We start from the raw sequence: 18,793 nt of genomic DNA, 5'->3' as shown, positions 1-18,793 counted from the left end.
TAAGTAAACAGGTTAAAGCTCAGGCTCACCAAAGTTCGATCTAACCTATTTTTACTTTTTAAAAGCTACTTTCTCCCCTTTATTTTATAAAATTAAATTTGTCAAATTTTTTAGAACCTTTTTATAGATGTACTTGTGTTCAGTTTGGACAAATTCTTCCATAAGAACTTGAGAAAAAAAAGAAAAAAAATATAAATTAAAATTAGCTTATTCATAAGTTAAAATAAACTTTTGGATAAACTAATATAAAAAAATTCTATAAAGAATATTATTTATATATAAGCTAATTTAAACTTATAGAAAAACATATTTCATTTTTCCTCATTTTCTTTTCTCATAAGTACTTATAAAAATGTTTACATGCTCTTTTATTTTTATTGGATGTTCCCGAAGGGACCTTCTTCTTTACTTTTAAGAAGAAAATGCAAAAAAAAATAAAATATTGAGTTGAAGATCACCTTGACATCTTAGAAACATAAAAACATTTTTTTTCATATAGCTTAGAATCATAAAAACATTTTTTTCATATAGTAAACTAATACGAGAAAACATTTATAAATGAAATTAATTTATATATAAGCCAATTTAAACCTATAGAGAAATATATTTAATTTTTTCTCATAGGTACTTATAAAAAAGTTTACCTGCTCTTTTAATTATATCGGTTGTCCCCGAAAGGACCTGCTCCTTTACTTTTAAGAAGAAGAAAATGCAAAAGAAAAAATACTGATACGAACATTACCTTGACATCTTAGAAACATAATTTTTTTTTCATATAGCAAATAGGAAGATTAATAGAAAAATCTTGTAGAAGGATTAGAATTATTCCTATTTTTTTTTATATTCAGATATATTAGTTTCATCGTGCTAAGCATTTAATTGCGAATTGAAAACCATGCAACTATCCCCACTAAATTCATAAATTATTTTTTAACGAAAAAAGCCTTTGAAAATATCTTGTCTCACAAACTATGCTTTTTGTATCACCTTTTGCAAATTTTCATTTAAAAGTTCATTGAAGCCTTTAGCTTTGGGCCTTTAGCTTTAGCATGTAGAGTGTAGAACTATAGATCAGGCTCGGTTTGGAAAAATTGGCTATGGCTGGTACCAAACAAACAATGAACCTAATTTTGAACAAAAACAAAAACTTTTTAAAAGAAATAACCATGTCCTCTTCAATTTAATAAAATACAATATTTAGACAGTTTTGTCTTTTTCATGCTTTTGTGTTTCTTTCATTTTTGACTTGAGTGGAAATAAACTAAAACATGTGAGGCCCATTTATTTTCTATCTCTCCTACTATTTTATTAAAACTAACAAACATCAGATGAATTTTTGAAAATGTATTTTTTTTATCATTCCTTTTTCTTTCATGACAAACTTATATATCAAGCAAAATGTAATTCTGTATGTCTCTTAATAAAGCATCCTCATGTTCATGATCAATAATTGAATCCTCATAGGAACTCAATTATTGTTCCGTGTCAATCTACAATTTTTGGCCGAATTGACGCATGCTATGGACAAAAATAAAACATAAAAAAAAGAAAGAAAGAGGAATTAACGCATGCCAATAATATACTTGTATTTGAACTTCTCTACCTTTATAAATTAGATTAAGATGAAATGGCTTCCGAAATATTTATGATCAATTTCAAATAATTTTCAACGAGAGAATCTTTCATTAGCTTAAATTTGATTCCTTGATAACATAAAAGTATTTTATTTGATGTTTCTAACATCAGACGTTGATATCAAAGTTAAGTACTTAATCAATTATCACTGTTTTAGCGCTGAACTTGTTTGTTGTTGGTTAAATTATTAAAAAAAATCTTATTTTGTTGTCTATGATTTACTAATTTTTATGCAAGCATCTGTTAGTGTCGAGACTTGAGATACCACAGAACAGTGTTAAACTTGAAAGAAAAGCAAAACAGATGCTGCAGTTGTAACTTCAAAAGTACACTTGTAACGTACCAAATAAAATTCCATATTCAAACGAAAATTATGAGTCTCGTGCGTAGATATCATTTTAGTTAGTGCATTATGAGAGATCACATTGAAATCTCTTTTCTTTCTGAGTCTATGGTCGTATTATATGCAATTTTGTCGGCATATTTTTCAGATTAGTTTTGAGTTTTTGAGAAGCTAGCTTGTGTTGTCTATAAGATTAGTTTATCTTGTAAGTTGTACCAATTAATAGATTCCCCACTCCACTATCCTTTGTTTTAATTACTGGCATTGCTTTTACATTAAATATAGTAGAAGTGTGATTAAATTATTTTGCTGGTGATGAGTATCAGATTGTCACTTCCTGATAGGAATATGCCTGTGCTTTGCCCTTGTTTTCTGTGGGGCCTCGCCTCATATGTGTGTCAGATAAGCATTATTAAGATGCGTAATAGATAATTAGATATTCAATCAGCAATATTATTTACTTTGTCATTACTTCTTAATTTGTTGATTGTGTTGATAAATACTTTCCTAATCCTTATACGAAATAAACTCCATCCTTTAACTTAGACTCTCTCAAATTCAATCGTGCAAGTGTGCAACCACTGGCAAAAAGAAAAGTATCTTTGTCGACTAACTAACCAGATTGAACAGAAGATCTAAGCAAAGGCTGTCACGTGTTACGTTTGTTCATATTGTTAAATTCCAATTCAATGAATTTCCTTGTTAACTACAGTTTATACTTTAGGTTGTCGGTAATTAACTACGCGCGAATTATTCCCCTCCATTCTTATGTATAATATTTAATTATTTAATTCATCAAGATAAAAAAAATAATTAATTTAATTTATATCAATAAATTTATCTTAAATTTATAATTTTTTAAAAATTATCTTTATTGTGTTCCTGAACATAAGTTTCCAACAAAATTATTCCTATGAAAATAAGAATTTAATTTTTTAAGTAAAATACTTTTTACTGCAATAAAAATATCTTAATTTTCTTATTAAACTATTAAATATGACATGATAAATAATTAAAAATTACTATAAAAATACAATGTTACTCTTTAATTTTTAGGAAATTTATACAAATATTTCTAATAATATTTATAACCAACCAAATAGATTTTAGTTATTTTCATAGTCTGATACCTAAGATTCATTATTCTTTGGTATAAAAACTTTTCTTGTACCAAAAGTCTGTTTAGAATTCTCAACATTATTTCTTTTCTCTCATTTAGATATGTATTTTATATACTTTTTGCACATCATGCTTCAATATTTTATGTTAGTCGTCATGTTTTTTAGTTTAGTCATGTATTAAATCTTTGATTTTGAATGAAATGATATATAATTAAGTTTTTTTCCTTGATTTTTTTTATAATATTTAAAGTACACTCCGTGATGAGACACGTCAAAGTTTAACAAAAAAACATATGAATTTGAAACCCTCGTAGAATTGAAAGTAGTTATTCCACATACGAACACTTGGAAAGTCCACCGAAAAAATACGAACACTTTGAAAATGGTGCGAAGCATGAATGAGGACGTGAAGGAAGGCATGTTCACTTTCTTGGAATGAGCCGTTTCTTTCGCTGAGCAAATGAATGAGGTCACTTTTCTTCGAGTATTGTATTGTACATGGCCCACATTAAGTTGTGTACTTTTTGAATCTTGAATTTCAAATCAGGAAGATTCATGGTAACTGCTAGAGGGATACTCGTAATAAAACACCATGCGAAAATTCAGCCACATTGCTCACTCAATTCAATAACTTGTATAAAAGTTCTATACTAATCGTCTTAATTAGAGTTTACAATAAAAAAAGAGGTTTAGGTAAAACCATTTACATTTAAATAAGATTAATTATCTGTCAAGTTTATAGGTAGGCCATATGGGTGAGGCTGCTTCCACTTTTTTTAGCCTATTATTTTGGTTTGGTTTGGTGCTTTTCATTTGTACGTCCATTAAGAATTGTGAGGGAGGCATGCATAGCAGCATGACATTTTTTATAATTTTAATTAAATGAAGATTTTTGTTGTTGTGAATTGACAAAAACGTCCATAGTTAATAGCTTCTTGAAGTTTATGTGCTTGAAAAGGCGTTTCTGTTTGTATGATGCTGCTGGGTGTGATTAGATAGACAGACAATGCATGAGTTGCCATTTTCAAAAGTGATGTTCCATGATCCTCTGTAGCCTGCCAGTTGAACAGATGAGAAGAGAAATCCAATCACTTTTGACTTCCCTATAGTTGGATTCTCATGTTGGTTGTTGCAAAATAATTGATTTGCCACTTTAATCAGGTTGATGATGCATGCAGTCACGATTGTTGGCCAAATTGTTCTAAATTGTCAAATCAATTTTTAAAAAGCTAAATAAATTCTTAACAAAAAAGAAATCAAAAACCAAAAATATCTTATTATTGGAAGTTAATAAGTGAATCTAACTGCAAATATATCAAATTTATTAACTGTTCTTACTAATTAAACAATAAAGCATTATTTCCTGAAAAAAAAAATAAAAGTTAAAACAACTTATTTAATTTAAATTAAATTATTTAAATTCAACACATACTAGCAAATTTGGGTCAATTTGGCTTTCGCTATTTGTTTGCTTCACTTTCACCAGAAGGAAGATTGGAGGATGGTTCCCGAGGAGAGAAAAACAACTTGCCTCACTCCTACTAATAATTAATCAAGGACCCACGTGTTCACTGTTCATGTTCAAAGTAAATCAGATGCTAAAAATTATTTCAAACTTCGAAACTGGTCAAATGGTACTGTTTTTGCTGTCAAATTAATCTTGAGAAAATGAAACATTTTTTCACATACAATTAATAAAATATAAATCCAAAAGTACAATATAATAAAGTCTACTTCAGCTAGCTCCTAAGCTGTACTTGTAACAGGTATGAAGTTTTTTTTCCCCGTTAAATATCAAGTTTAAACTTAATAATATGGCCTTTTTACTGTGTAGGAGTATTTTATTTATTTTTTCAATAGAGTCATTTTTAAATAATGATCTAAAAGGGGTAAATCGTGAGATGTTACAACTTCATATTTTTGTCTTTAAAGTTGCAAGTAATTTTTTTTTCTTTTAAAACTTTAAAGTTGTAAAAGTTTTTTTTATTTTTTTTTATTTTATGACTTCGGAGTTGTAAATTTTTTTTAAAAATGTTAAAGTTATTTGTTTTTTTTAAATAATAAATTTTATTTTTTTACATGTTTTTTTCTAATTTTTTCAAATTATAAAAAGAATTATTTATTTAATTATCAAATAAATAATTTTAATTTTACTTATTAATAATTTTTATTTAATATGGTGTATATTTTTTATAATTTTATTTTACATGTTAATTTATTTTAATATTTTATTTTTTAAAATATTTAAAATATTTTTAATATTGTTTTATTTAAATGTTTTTATTTATTTAAAATTTAGATATTCTATTAATAAAATACATATTAAAATTACAAAAAAATTTAAATAAAAAAATATTAAAATATTTAATATATTTTAAACAATAAAACATTAAAATAAATTAACAACATATAAAATAAAACCATAAAAAATATACATCATATTAAATAAAATTATTAATAAGTAAAATTAAAACTATTTATTTGAAAATTAAATAAATAATTTTTTTATAATTTGAAAAAATTAGAAAAAAAACTGTAAAAAAAATAAAAACTATTATTTTTTAAAAAACAAATAACTTTAAAAATTTTTTTAAAAAAGTTTTACTACTTCAAATCGTAAGACCAACAAAAATTAAAAAAAATTACAACTTTGAAGTTGTAAAAGAAAAAAAAGTTGCTTATGACTTTAAAATTATAAAAAAAATAATTAATATCATAAATAATTTTATGATTTTAGGTAAAAAAAAATACGAAGTCGTGGTATCACTACTCTTGACTCAAAAGTTGTGAGAATGGTTACAAATTATTCTCTTTTCACGATTATTTAAAAAAGACCCAGTTGGAAAAATAAAAAAAAAATATACCTAAGCAGTAAAAAAAAACCCTAATAATCTCTAGAAAAACGGAAAGTAGATCGATCATAATCCAATAAAAAGAGGAAAAAAGAAAACAAAAGCCGAAAGAGAAGAGATACTGCGGTAATTAAACAGGTCAGCAATGCACACAAAGGTGGCAATTATTAATTATTAATTAATACCAGTAATTGAAAGTGAAGAAAATGAAAAAACACACAGACACACATGGGCAAAAAAGAAGTGTCCAGGTTCATCCTCCTGAACCAGTCTCTGTCGAAGAAGGAAGGCCCTTTATATATAAAAACCTAAACTCGTATTGTTCTGAGCAACCCAGGTTGTCTGTTACGGATTAGCATCAAAGCAAGTTAACAAAATTTGGGTGCGTCCTGGATTGACCCTTTTGCCCCCTCTCCCTCACCCTCCACTAACTCCTCCTTTTTGGTTTTTATAAAGCACATTCCCAATAGAGGAGGGTCCCTACACAACACAACCCTTCAATGACGTCCATGGCCACTTTCTTCGCCCAAACCTCCTTCCCCTCCCACTCTCTCTCCAAAACCTTCGATACCCATTTCGCCCCTGCCCCGAAAGTCAACGTCTTTGTGAACTTCAGGGCGAGGAGGCACGTTGGGGTGCGAGTTTCGAACGCGCTGATCGAACCAGATGGAGGGAAGCTCGTGGAGCTTGTGGTGACGGATTTTGAGAGGGATTTGAAGAAGGGTGAGGCTCTTTCGTTGCCGAGGATCAAGCTCTCAAGGATTGACCTTGAGTGGGTCCATGTCCTCAGCGAAGGATGGGCCACACCCCTGAAAGGCTTCATGAGAGAAGCCGAGTTCCTCCAAACGCTTCATTTCAACTCGCTCCGACTCGATGATGGGTCGGTCGTGAACATGTCAGTGCCCATCGTGCTGGCTATTGATGATGCGCAGAAGCATCGGATCGGGGATAACAAAAAGGTTGCTCTTTTTGATTCCAAGGGAGACCCCGTTGCAATTCTCAATAAGTAAGACACTGCCTCCGTGTGGCTTTTTATGGTTTTTTTTTTCTTTTCAATCCTCTGTTTGTTTGATGTTTAATTACCATGTTTTTGTGCCTTGTGCCGCCGTGTGGTTTTCCTTTTTCTTTTTTATTGTCAAATGTCAAATGTTAATTTTTTAGTTTTTGATAAACAGGACATTCGAATCCATGACCTATCCCTACCTCTCTTTTTCTTTCTCCACCAAACCAATTTTATATCTCCGTGTGTTTCATTCTTAATGTGTGTAGTTCATCAATTAGGCTTTGTTTTTCTTGTATGGGATTGGAAAGGAGGGGGATTTGGGGGACAGGGGAGGGACCGGGAAGGTTTTCTTATTTTCTTTTTTGACTTTTTATTTTATTTTTGAGATAAAAAAATTCATAAAAATAATAGTACATGATATGTCTAGCTATTTTTAAAATTTAATTAGAATGTACTCACATAAATTTAATATATTATTATTCAATCGCAAATCACAAATTTTCATTGTAATAATATTGAAAGTTTGTTGACTTACAGAACTGTCTTAAAGTCATATTAAGTAATATTGGACATGATTTCTGAGTTTATGAGAATTAAACTCTATTTTTTATTTTAATTTTTTGCATAATAATAAGAGAAAAATACCCAATTGGGATTTAGGAGTATTAACTGTGATCAGAGTAGGTACTGTAGTGGTACGAAAAATTTGCTTGTGAGAAAGGTATGCTTTTTGTGCTCATTTCATGCAAGCAGGTGTGATTTGTTTCTTGAAATTTGTGTAGTTTAAACGGTCAACTACTGAGAACTAAAGTTTTTTTTATTTTTTTATTTTTTTTATGTACAATTGTGTTTGTTTCATACTGGGAAAGGGTAGAGATGCGGAAATTGGAACAAATATGCTGAGGATTAGCTATTTCCGTACATGATTTTGTTTCCATGTTCAATTCCTTTTCATTTAGTATTGTGATGCTCTCTATGGTTGGTTGAATAATCAACCACTCATACTCATACAATGCCGTAGTGGAATTTGAGACAGTTTCCATTACTGTCGTTGTTTGTCCCCATTTCTTTTATTAATTATTCATGTCAATCCAATCTTTTTCAGGCGTATTTGGTTCAGATATCACCTGGGTGATTTTCATTTGAAAAAAAATAATATAAGGTCGAGGATAAGAAAATTTAAATAGTTTGCCGTAACTAAAAAGTATTCAATAGGTATAATGCTTGTACGGACATATGTATATGGCTTTGTGGATTTTTTTTTCCTTTCTGTGGTCCCAGAATACACGAGAGCAGATTGTATTTTGACATTCTTGTTCCAAAAATATCCCCGGCTTAACAGATTTTTTCATGCTTCTTAGGTTTGAAGGAATGTTGGTATAGGTTCTTGGAAAATGAAGTTTGCGTGCCTTATCCATATTGACCCTTATTAAGACATTATTGACCATAAAACATGTTCATTATTCAGATACTGTTAACATTACGAAACTTAACTTGAGATAATATGGATTGACAAAGCTCTAGACCTGTGATTTGTAGATCAATAAGAGTGTTACACGTATGTGTCAATAACATAATCATTCCCTGAATAATTGTTTTGGTCTGCTATTGCAGTATAAGTTGACTTTTGGACATGTTTCATATGTAGTAAGTTACATTTGTACGAGTGATTCTTGATTTATTCTATAGTCATCTTTTTTTACTGTTTTGTTTTGTTCCTTTCTTATGGCTTATACTTTTCTTCTTTTGGTTATTTCAGTATTGAGATTTATAAGCATCCTAAAGAAGAAAGAATAGCCCGAACTTGGGGAACCATTGCCCCTGGCCTACCTTATGTTGAACAAACTATAACCAATGCTGGAAATTGGTTGATTGGGGGTGACCTAGAGGTCATTGAACCAATTCAGTACAATGATGGACTTGATCATTTTCGTCTATCTCCGGCACAACTCCGTGCAGAGTTCACAAGGCGCAATGCGGATGCTGTGTTTGCCTTCCAGCTCCGGAATCCTGTTCACAATGGCCATGCTTTGCTAATGACTGACACCCGAAAGCGCCTTCTTGAGATGGGCTATAAGAATCCTGTCCTCTTGCTTCATCCACTTGGAGGCTACACCAAAGCTGATGATGTCCCACTTGATTGGCGAATGAAGCAACATGAGAAGGTGTGTGTCAATTTCTTTGCCTTTTTCTATTTAATTGTAATCGCATTGGTTTGCTACTTTTCTTGGCACACACGCACATTGTTTGTCTCCAAAGATGCTTTTCTCCCTCACCTAAGTTATTCTGTGGTTTCTTTGTCTCCCTAATTAGCATTGATTTGTTCAACAGAAAAACTCACTTGTATCAATTTGGTCTTTCTTTAGGTACTTGAGGATGGTGTTCTTGATCCAGAGACAACTGTGGTATCCATATTCCCATCTCCCATGCACTATGCTGGACCCACGGAGGTGCAGTGGCATGCAAAGGCTAGGATCAATGCAGGGGCTAACTTCTATATCGTTGGTCGTGACCCCGCAGGCATGAGCCATCCAGTTGAGAAAAGAGATCTGTATGATGCTGACCATGGAAAGAAAGTATTGAGCATGGCACCGGGACTAGAGCGTCTAAACATTCTTCCTTTCAGGGTAATTGAGAATTTGCCTTCTCATTAATACACTGAGTGAAGTTCACTTAGGCCACTTTGATATATGTGTTGATGATCATTTTCATTCATTTACAGGTTGCTGCATATGACAAGACTCAGGGTAAAATGGCATTCTTTGACCCTTCAAGGCCTCAGGACTTCCTGTTCATATCAGGCACAAAGGTATATTTATTTGTTCTCTGAATAACAAACCTTGGTGTAGTTTGGTTTGAGAAAATGTTGTTTATGTTTTCACTTTTAATTACTAAAACGTCACCTTATTTTTGTTTTATTTCCTATTTTCAAAAGTACAAAAAATAAAAAACATTTCATCAACCAAATGGCACCTTAGGTATCAAGGAAGTCTAGTTCAATTAGTTGAGTAGAATGTATGAGTTGTTACAAAAGAACACAAGTACTTTCTAGACGTCACAAAATGGTGTTCATTGTGATAATAGTGACTATGTTCTTACATATCTGTAGTATGTTAACAAAGGTTACTTGCATTTACAGATGCGCACACTGGCAAGGAACAAAGAAAGTCCTCCTGATGGATTTATGTGCCCTGGTGGATGGAAGGTGCTGGTTGATTACTATGATAGCTTAGTACTCTCAAGCAACGGCAAAGTGCAGGAAGCTGTTCCAGCTTAATCTTGTATCATATCATAATGTATATATCTCATGATTGGGAGAAACCTTAAGCTTATGTATTCTCCTGCTAAGACATACTTCACGAGGATCCTCTGGCCCAATCTAATAATAATAATAAATTAAAACTTTGGGGAGGCACAAGCACGGACACATTGCCTCTCTCTGTATGTATGGCATTTAGACAGCCTCTTGCACTTATGGTGCAATTGTGCATGCCAACTCTCTGTAATATAATGTGGTTGTGCTAAGGATTTGGTTTGATCATTTTCGTTCTTTACACTTTATTTCTTCATAATTTTCGGCTTGAAGTTCTATTAATTAAACATATATAACTCATTTTAGCCATAAAATTGCCAACATTACGCACATAAGATTTTCTCGTTATAGTTAGTCCATTATCATCACCCAATGCTGTGGAATCTGTCACGTTCCTAGTAAGAGAAACAGTACTTACGCGTTACTTGTAATCATATTATTACAATTGTTGTGTAACAAGGATTTTGGGAAGAAAGACAGAAAAGTTAGTGAGGATTTGTGAAGGGAAAAATACATCAAATCATCACAAAAGTTACAAAGATCACAAGAATGGGAATATATATATATATATATATATATATATATATATATATATATATATATATATATATATATATATATATATATATATATATATACTAAAGTCAAATTCTGAAAATGGATGAACAGGAAAATGTATTAATACACGCGACAAAATCTAACTTTGGATCGAGTTAAGTAGGAGAACCAAATGTACGATCTCGTTTATGATTTGGTAACCATATGAAGTTCATCACTGACACAATCATCAGGACACAATACTAAACAAATTGGAATTGCTTGAAAGGCTAATTTTCTGAAAACCCAATGGAAACGCAACAAGATAGGGCTCAGTGATGAAATAAAGGCACCTCATTAGCGATTAAGATACCCTAGGGGTTGCCATTTGTCAATTGGTAATGAGAGTCCAAGGCAGGCAGTGGTAAAAAGTTTCTTATTTTCTCCCAATCAACGAAGAACGTGTTTGATACCGAAATGTATTGTAGAAAGGACACCATGCTGGATTTTCCTCCTCTAAAATAAAAAAAAAATTGAAAAGTACACTTAGTCAATTGTAAAATTATAACAGAGAAATTAAAAACAGTTGAGATTTTAACTTTTGTTATACTATACATTAGTTATCACAATCTCAATCATTAAATTCTTAATCAATGATACTTTGCCTTGTTAAGTACAATCATTTTTAAAAAGTTATTAATAGAGATAGGAAAAAAGGATATTTTTGTGGTTCATGACTTAGTCGAATAAATACATTAATTTTCGGGAATCCAAAAATATTTTACAACACGAGGCAATTGCTTCTTAATTGTAATAAAATAATTGCACAAATATTTGTATTACAAGAAAATTGTCTTTATGATTGTCAATAATATCATAAAAACCAAAAATCTCTGTATTTTCCTAAGGAAAATACAGAATATAAATTTATTTATTTATTTCGTTTTTAATTATAAGACTTTTAAAAAACTTATTTATTTCTTTTTATAAGATTTTTTTTCTAATTTTTAGATGTATTAGTTATTTTTTAAATTATTTTCTCCCCCAAACAAAAACAATTAAGTGGATAATGAAATAAAAAAATGATAATTTTAAAACTATAGTACAATTAATTGATAAATTTAATATGATTAATTAAACTAACTATTATTTTTAAGATGCATAAATTAATTGAAAAGATCTAATAATTAAGGAAAAAAAGTATTTTGATAGCTTTAGCATATGAAGTTATAAAAGTTACTTCATAAGATAAACCACCCGATTGAGTTTCATGTTTGTGTTTGTCGCAATTTTACTCAGCTACAACGGACAAGAGACACAAAAAGACAACCACCCTAACACCCCCACGTCCCAAGCTAAGGTGTTGAAGCTTCAGAGGCTTGTAGATTTTCGACCACACAATGGTAACTCTATTTCCAAGTTGAACGAAACTAATCATTACTGCCCCTATTGAAGCTGTCTTGAAATATGCACATATAGATAATACGTAGAAATCATATATGTAAGCAATTAGAAGGCTAGCAAACTCCATTTTTCTCATTTTGATGACCCCAAAATTTCAAATTAGGTACACTGGCTATGAACTAGTCAATCAAAATCTTCAACGAGAGTAGAAGGCATTCGGAAACTATGGGAGGATGCAGCAAAGTGTTAAAAGAACCACATCACAAAGGTCCATACAAGTAATTTCATTGAATGCTATGAGCCGAAATTTCAATATTTGTATACACGGAATCTGTCTTTCTATTATATTTGTCCTTAACAACAGCAATGTCAGGCAGTGGAAACCATCAAAAGTAACATGCCAATTGTAAAATCATTTCACAAGTCATTTGCATCAAACATAATGAGTTTTGACTAACTGCATACGGATTTCCAATCAGAACTGTTTCAGCCCAAGTGAAAATTAACTAACCAAGTGCAAATTAACTAATATTTAATAACATTAACAGTAAAAAAAATAACTTGCAAAAAAATTTGGTTCGATCAATATCACCACTTCAATCTTTCAACTAAGAAGGAAAAATAAACTGATTGCCTGATCCAACCACATTGCATTGCTTTTATAATCAATTTACATGTCGTATTATACAGTCACTTTCTCTTCCTTCTATTATCAACTGTAGGATTCCTCATGTCATTTTTTGCAAGACCAGAGCCAGGGGGCATACCATATGGCATTGGAGAAGGAGCTTGAGAAGGTGTTGCTGTCACAGCAACACTTGTTGCAGGTACTGGTGGTAGTGCAGACACAGGTGCCTGAGATGAGGTTGAAGCAGGAGCAGGAGCTGCAGGTGTGGCGCTAAGTTCAGGAAGGGATCTTGGTAAAATGTGTTTTAGCCGATTGTTCCTATAGTTCTTCCAGAAGTAGAATTGTTGTCTGTGTGCCAGTTCCTAATATACAAAAACAAATGATATTTGCACAATCCATGAAATACAAGGCAAGCAATTATTCAAAGTTATTTATTTCAATGATTTGCAATGCAGGCCATCTGGCTTGATCTGTGAACGACCATAATTAACCAACTAGACTGATAAATCTATCAGTGACATGATATGTATACCAGGGTGGCATTAAACCTTTGCTTATCAATTATCAATTCCTATCACCTCACAATATCACAAATACAATAAAAGACTGTAGATTCGCCTACAAAGAGATTGTTCAAGTTAAGTAGAATGACTCAAAGGATCACCTCTGCCCTCAACCTCAATTCATACAATTACAAGTAAATTTGATATTAAAGGAGAATCTATTATAAAAGAAATAGATAAGGCCGTTACTTCAGACAGGAGCAAAAAGATACTGCAATTTACCTTATTGGTTGGATGCGCCATTGCATTGCGAAAATTTGCATTCTGAAGCAGCTCAAGAAAATAGAGGCAATGAGGATACCTAGCATTCATAGAAAATGACCAAGTTAGGATAGCAACCCAGCCAGAGTAAAGCAAAACATCAAATGAAATAAGGGGGTGGGAAGAAAAAAAGTAACAGATGCCAGACCCATTCATAGTCACGTGCCACGCATTGACTGTTGAATTTCATGTATCCCTAGCCTAAATTTTTAATCCTTTACCCTAATTGAAATTACTCAGTGCCAGATAGAATAGTATTCCATAATACCTAATTTGAAGAAAAGGCTTACATAATAAATTTAATATATTCAGGGCGTTGCCAATATTGAAGATACTTTAAGTATCCAATGAATGCTTCATCCTCAAAGTATCGATTTTGGGCCAAATCTGTTCAAAAGTGTAACAAATATAAGAATAAGGCAAAAAAAAATATAAAAGTAACTCAGATACACATTCAAATGACAAAGCATGGTGCATTTTAAAAAAATTATATAAGAAGGAATTTCATCAAGACAAATAAAATTAAAAGAAGTTTTGAGGATAAGCTATCTTCCCCGAACTCAAAGGCAAAACACAAAACAACAAAGAGGAAATGATAAAAAAAGAAGAAGAAGGAAACATCAATGGATCAAGCTATCAAATCCCTAAACATTTCTGTCAGAGGTTTTAAAAAAGGTCTGCAACAGCAATTTGTGGCCGCAATGTCAACGGTTTTGGGGTCTCTGCAACCGCAATATGGCCGCATCATCATCTGAAATTTCATTACAATTTCAAGGATTGTAATGAAATTGCAAACACGACTGCAATTTAAAGCCTTAATCCCCTTAAACTGACCAAGTGTCATATGCTGAATAAAAGCCAAATATGCCTAATCTTTGTCCTAAATAAGCTGTTGTGTCAAAGAACACTAATTACTTGCAACAATCAACAGATGCAGATATTTTGTTCAATGAAGCTGAAACCATCAAATCAAATAGTTAAAATCGTACAGTGGATGTAGGTAGGATTGGCAAGGCACTGAACAAACTCCAATTCAAGCAAAAAGCGCTGCTGCCCATCATCTGGATCTTTGTATATGTTCTTTGGCCTGAAAAAAGTGCAACGCCCTTATTAGCAGAACATATCCCACTGAACCCAAAATGACACCTTTTTTTCGCATCAGGACCCACATAAATTTGGTAAGAAAAAAAGGGTATGTGCTTCAAATAAAGCAGAAGACAAAAACCAAACCATGTTAGGGTATGATAATGTGGTACGAAGCAAGCAAAGAGATGGAAAAATTAGCTTACGATGATGGAGAAGTATCGGTTGAATTCTCGCTTTCGATTTTAGAGGCCATGGAATAGAATTGGTACTGTCTTAATTGCACGTGAGGGGCTACGGCAACCGAGAGTTTTCTCCGACCTGTTCAAGTTCAGCAAAGGGAAACGATTTTCAGAGTGAGATTAGGTGGTTGTTTCGATTTGATTAGGTCAAAATGATGATATGATTATTTTCAAACTGGCTTCTGGTTTTGCCATTGACCAACCATCCTTCATGCAATTACCGGTAGAGAGAACAAGAACAGGTAGAGGTGTTTCGGAAAGAAGAACAGGCAAGTGAGGGTTAAGGAGAAAAGGGAAAAGGGGAAAAAATTATTTAAGGAACAAAACCTAAATAAAAAACATTTACTGATCTTCCTGATCCCTAAAGAGACAAATAGAAATTTGCCAAGCAGAAGACGTAACAGCGTGTTTGGTTTAGGGAGCTAGTATTGCCACTCCCAAAAATGTTATTCCCTACCCATATGGGAGGATTTTTAAGTAATTCCAAAAATATCATTTCAATATGATTCTGTTGTACATTTATACATAGTTTCTATTACACATATAAAAGTGAAAAAAAAAAAAAAAACCCAATTTTATCTTTTTTTTTTTTTTTCAACCTCCATATGTGAAACAGAAATGTAATTTTGTTTTACAGTACAACAATAGAATCATATTTCCGTTGTTATCTCATCATCCCCAACATTAGAAGAAAAACCACCCTGATACCACAGAAAAAAAAAATACCAAACTAGAAGTCAAAAATTCTAATTATGATGATTATAAAAAAAACATTTTCTAAATCCTAAAAATTTGAAAATGAAAAAAAAATAGAAAACACTTTCTTAAAACAAAAAACATATATGTTCAAAAAATACACATTTAAAGGGTCAAAAGAAATAGAAGATATGGAAGAGTAGGTAGGACAATACAATACATAATGGAAGAGGAGAATACAATACATATATGTTCAAAACTGTCTCGTGTAATTCAAAAAACAAAAAACTGTCTCATGTACCTGTGGATCCCAAAGTTTGGCAATTGGCAAGAAATATTCCAAGTCAACTTGCTCCGTAGTAAGAAGGTTGTAATGTAGACGAAGTTGGAGTGGAGGGCAGGTATGCCTAATCTCTTTAGAAAACAAAATGGTACAGTTAACAAAGGTTGGTACTAAACCACTCCTACTCATAGAGACGACTACTATAAAATGGACTTAATAGTTCAAATGCACCAAAGCAAAGAAAAATGAATGAAACAGGAAAGAAGAAGCATGTTAGGGAACCACCTTCAGTTCCTTTCATATGGGAAGTAAAGCCAGGCATTCCTAAGAAAGATTGGAAGCCAGAGCCAGAGCCAGAGGTCCCTAAAACTCCACTCAAACTAATTGCCTCAGTCCCCTTTGTTTGGGAAGAAAAGCCAGGAAAACCTCTTCCCAATTTCTCAGTGGACCACCCTGTGCCTCCAAAGCCATTACTTATTCATGTTGCATCATCTTCAGCATTTTCTTTTGCATGCAACTTTGGCCATGATCATGACAAAGACAAAGGAAGCTTAAGCAGCAGTGACAATGAAAGCATAACTACCTTAGACCTTGAAGCATTTAGCTTTGATGAAGATGAGTCTTTTGTTAGTTCAGTTCCCTCATTGCTTGCAAATTGTCTTGTGCCATCAGCTAAAGTTTCCACTGCCATTCCACTGAGGGAAACCACCCCATCCTCACCAGCCTCCTCCTCAGAGACAGACAGTGGCACAAGCAGCTATGCAACTGGCATGTCAAGTCCAATTGGTGCTACGTTCCTTGAGTGTTTATTTCCCTTGTTTCCACCTAAGTCTGGCTTCCTTGAAAGGGATGAGAATTTGGAAAAAGTAACTTCAAGCCCGCAAGAACTAAGAGAGAAAGAGCTTGTTCATGAAAATTGTGCCAGTGACTTGGTAAGGAAGCCACCAACACTTGGAGAGCTGATTATGATAAGCCGAAGAAGAAGCTGCAGAAGGAAAGCAATTCAAATGAAAAAGTGGGATCCACCAAAGGTAATAACAATATAACATCCAATATCCCTTCTATTTTTTCTTTTCCTTTCACTATCTATATTTGCATGGCTGCAAGATTTTAGAACTCTATAGGAAACTTGGTAATCATTTTTTATAAGAACATTTGGGATCATTTTGAACATCTATTACTACAATAATATCATATGATTCCAGTTCAAATGAGGATAAATTGTTAAATGGTTACGATACAAGTTATGTCCAACCGAGAGTTCTACTATTTTGCCTCTCAATATTGCGCAGAAAATCACTAGAAAGCAAGCGTTTGGATGCTTCTCCGTTGTAACTGACAGCAATATGATTGAAGGGCTGCTAAAGAGGAAGTACTTTCCCAAACTGAAACTGGTATAGGCATGACAGGATCAATGATGCAAAAGGAAATATCAAGAAGAGAAGTACCAAAACTGCTCTAGAACAAAAAACCTATCTGGCTATTGATTATAAATCAATCTCTCTTAATTTACTTTGTCAGGTCTCTTGCAACTTATGGGTTTCATGTGTTAAGAATGTCGAAAGTGGATTCTGAAAGAGTTTAGTTTTGCATTGTAATATATCCTCATCAGTCAATTCCAAAAGTTAGCTCATACTCCTCATAACAGTACTTGTACTTACAACTATGGATTTGTACATTGGTCTTGAACAAGAAAGTATCTTTTTTTGTGTTATTCTAAAATTAAAGTTGAAGTTTTTCTTTAATAATATTTACAATTAAGGTTTACATTAAAAGACAACATAAGTTCGGGAGATGGCATTCTAATTTTAATTAGAGAGCAGTGTAAAAACACTAACTAGATTGTATCCCAGCATTTTTAAAACGGCACCTGTATATAACAATGAAAAGTAATAACCATAAATGTTAGTGAAAATAACGGAGCTGCAACCACAGGTCCACTGCTTTCAACAGTTCTCTTGGAATTTCAATAACTAGAGAAAAATTATAGAAAAATATCGAGTATGCACTTTTATATTTTGGTGTAGATGGTAGAAGGAAAATAGATTAAAAAAATAAAAAATAAAGGAGAGAAAAAATGTAAAATAATGATGTAATGTAATAATGTATGAAGAAAAAAGAAGAAAGCAGTGTCCATGCTTTGAACGGTAAAAAAAAACAAAAAAAGTAAAAATAAAAAATAAAAAGAGAAAGAGTAAAAGAAACAAGTAAAAAAAATTATATTGATCATATTGTCCAGCCAACACGTGATATATGACCGAACAATTTTTATATATATTGAGAATATTGAACTGGGAGAATAAGGTTCTGACTCTCCTGGTACTTTCAATTATTAGACATTCTTAATATTCTTTTTTCCAGATCATTTGCATATATATTCAAACATTATTGTAAATTATTAGAAATTTACTATTACCGTGATAAATTTTTCACATCTCATTATGTCTTTGTTCCAACCCTTCCGTACATCTTGGCTGCTTCTCTAAATTTCAAAATGGCTGAAGCATGAAGTAGTTCTTATCCACCTGTCATGTGACACTTTTGTTCGCCACATATGCTAGAATTGTCGTAGCAAAGTGTTGATCCATGTGCGCAAAAAATGAAAGCCAAAGAAAATAAAAAGAGTTGGGATTGTTCCCTATGTTTCAAATGCTCAACAAAGGAAGAATTTAACAGACAAAATATACTGCAATGGGAGATGAACAAGCCGGGTGCGTTTTGGCTTTGACATTTCAAAGTAAAAAAATTTTGTAATAACTCACGTAGTTAATTAATTTTGACCTTGTTACTTACTAATTTTTGGCTTTGGCTGTAGTTGTGAATGGTTTG

The 18,793-nt window shown here is 32.2% G+C and overlaps 3 protein-coding genes across 3 annotated transcripts; 2 read left to right on the top strand and 1 right to left on the bottom strand.

Moving 5' to 3' along the window:
- The first annotated feature begins 6,260 nt into the window (after positions 1-6,260).
- Positions 6,261-10,508, top strand: LOC114370762 (ATP sulfurylase 1, chloroplastic-like). Its single transcript, XM_028328155.1, has 5 exons — positions 6,261-6,957; positions 8,714-9,119; positions 9,321-9,581; positions 9,677-9,763; positions 10,094-10,508. Exons 1-5 carry the CDS (start codon positions 6,452-6,454, stop codon positions 10,229-10,231), a joined length of 1,398 nt encoding a protein of 465 aa, XP_028183956.1. The 5' UTR covers positions 6,261-6,451; the 3' UTR covers positions 10,232-10,508.
- A 2,093-nt stretch (positions 10,509-12,601) lies between these two features.
- Positions 12,602-15,419, bottom strand: LOC114369521 (mediator of RNA polymerase II transcription subunit 31-like). Its single transcript, XM_028326755.1, has 6 exons — positions 15,207-15,419; positions 14,950-15,064; positions 14,650-14,747; positions 13,951-14,047; positions 13,622-13,700; positions 12,602-13,198 (listed from the first exon to the last, which is right to left on the bottom strand). Exons 2-6 carry the CDS (start codon positions 14,997-14,999, stop codon positions 12,899-12,901), a joined length of 624 nt encoding a protein of 207 aa, XP_028182556.1. The 5' UTR covers positions 15,000-15,064; positions 15,207-15,419; the 3' UTR covers positions 12,602-12,898.
- Positions 15,420-16,202: 783 nt separating this feature from the next.
- Positions 16,203-17,678, top strand: LOC114370649. The gene is made up of 2 exons (XM_028328040.1): positions 16,203-16,995; positions 17,257-17,678. Exons 1-2 carry the CDS (start codon positions 16,210-16,212, stop codon positions 17,362-17,364), a joined length of 894 nt encoding a protein of 297 aa, XP_028183841.1. The 5' UTR covers positions 16,203-16,209; the 3' UTR covers positions 17,365-17,678.
- The last annotated feature ends 1,115 nt before the right edge of the window (positions 17,679-18,793 follow it).

The sequence above is a fragment of the Glycine soja genome, chromosome 10 (assembly GCF_004193775.1).
Source record: "Glycine soja cultivar W05 chromosome 10, ASM419377v2, whole genome shotgun sequence".
NCBI classification, from domain to species: Eukaryota; Viridiplantae; Streptophyta; class Magnoliopsida; order Fabales; family Fabaceae; genus Glycine; species Glycine soja.
Note: the sequence above shows the minus strand (reverse complement) of the source record. Positions and strands in the feature narration are given on the sequence as shown.

Excerpts from the sequence above, each read along its gene's own strand:
- LOC114370762 (XM_028328155.1), top strand. The coding sequence starts at position 6,452 with ATGACGTCCATGGCCACTTTCTTCGCCCAAACCTCCTTCCCCTCCCAC. Across the intron at positions 6,958-8,713 it reads CCCGTTGCAATTCTCAATAA|TATTGAGATTTATAAGCATC; the intron begins GTAAGACACTGC and ends TGGTTATTTCAG. Across the intron at positions 9,582-9,676 it reads TAAACATTCTTCCTTTCAGG|GTTGCTGCATATGACAAGAC; the intron begins GTAATTGAGAAT and ends ATTCATTTACAG.
- LOC114369521 (XM_028326755.1), bottom strand. The coding sequence starts at position 14,999 with ATGGCCTCTAAAATCGAAAGCGAGAATTCAACCGATACTTCTCCATCA. Across the intron at positions 14,048-14,649 it reads CAATCCTACCTACATCCACT|ATTTGGCCCAAAATCGATAC; the intron begins GTACGATTTTAA and ends ACTTTTGAACAG. Across the intron at positions 13,701-13,950 it reads GAATATATTAAATTTATTAT|GTATCCTCATTGCCTCTATT; the intron begins GTAAGCCTTTTC and ends TATGAATGCTAG.
- LOC114370649 (XM_028328040.1), top strand. The coding sequence starts at position 16,210 with ATGAATGAAACAGGAAAGAAGAAGCATGTTAGGGAACCACCTTCAGTT. Across the intron at positions 16,996-17,256 it reads AAAAGTGGGATCCACCAAAG|AAAATCACTAGAAAGCAAGC; the intron begins GTAATAACAATA and ends AATATTGCGCAG.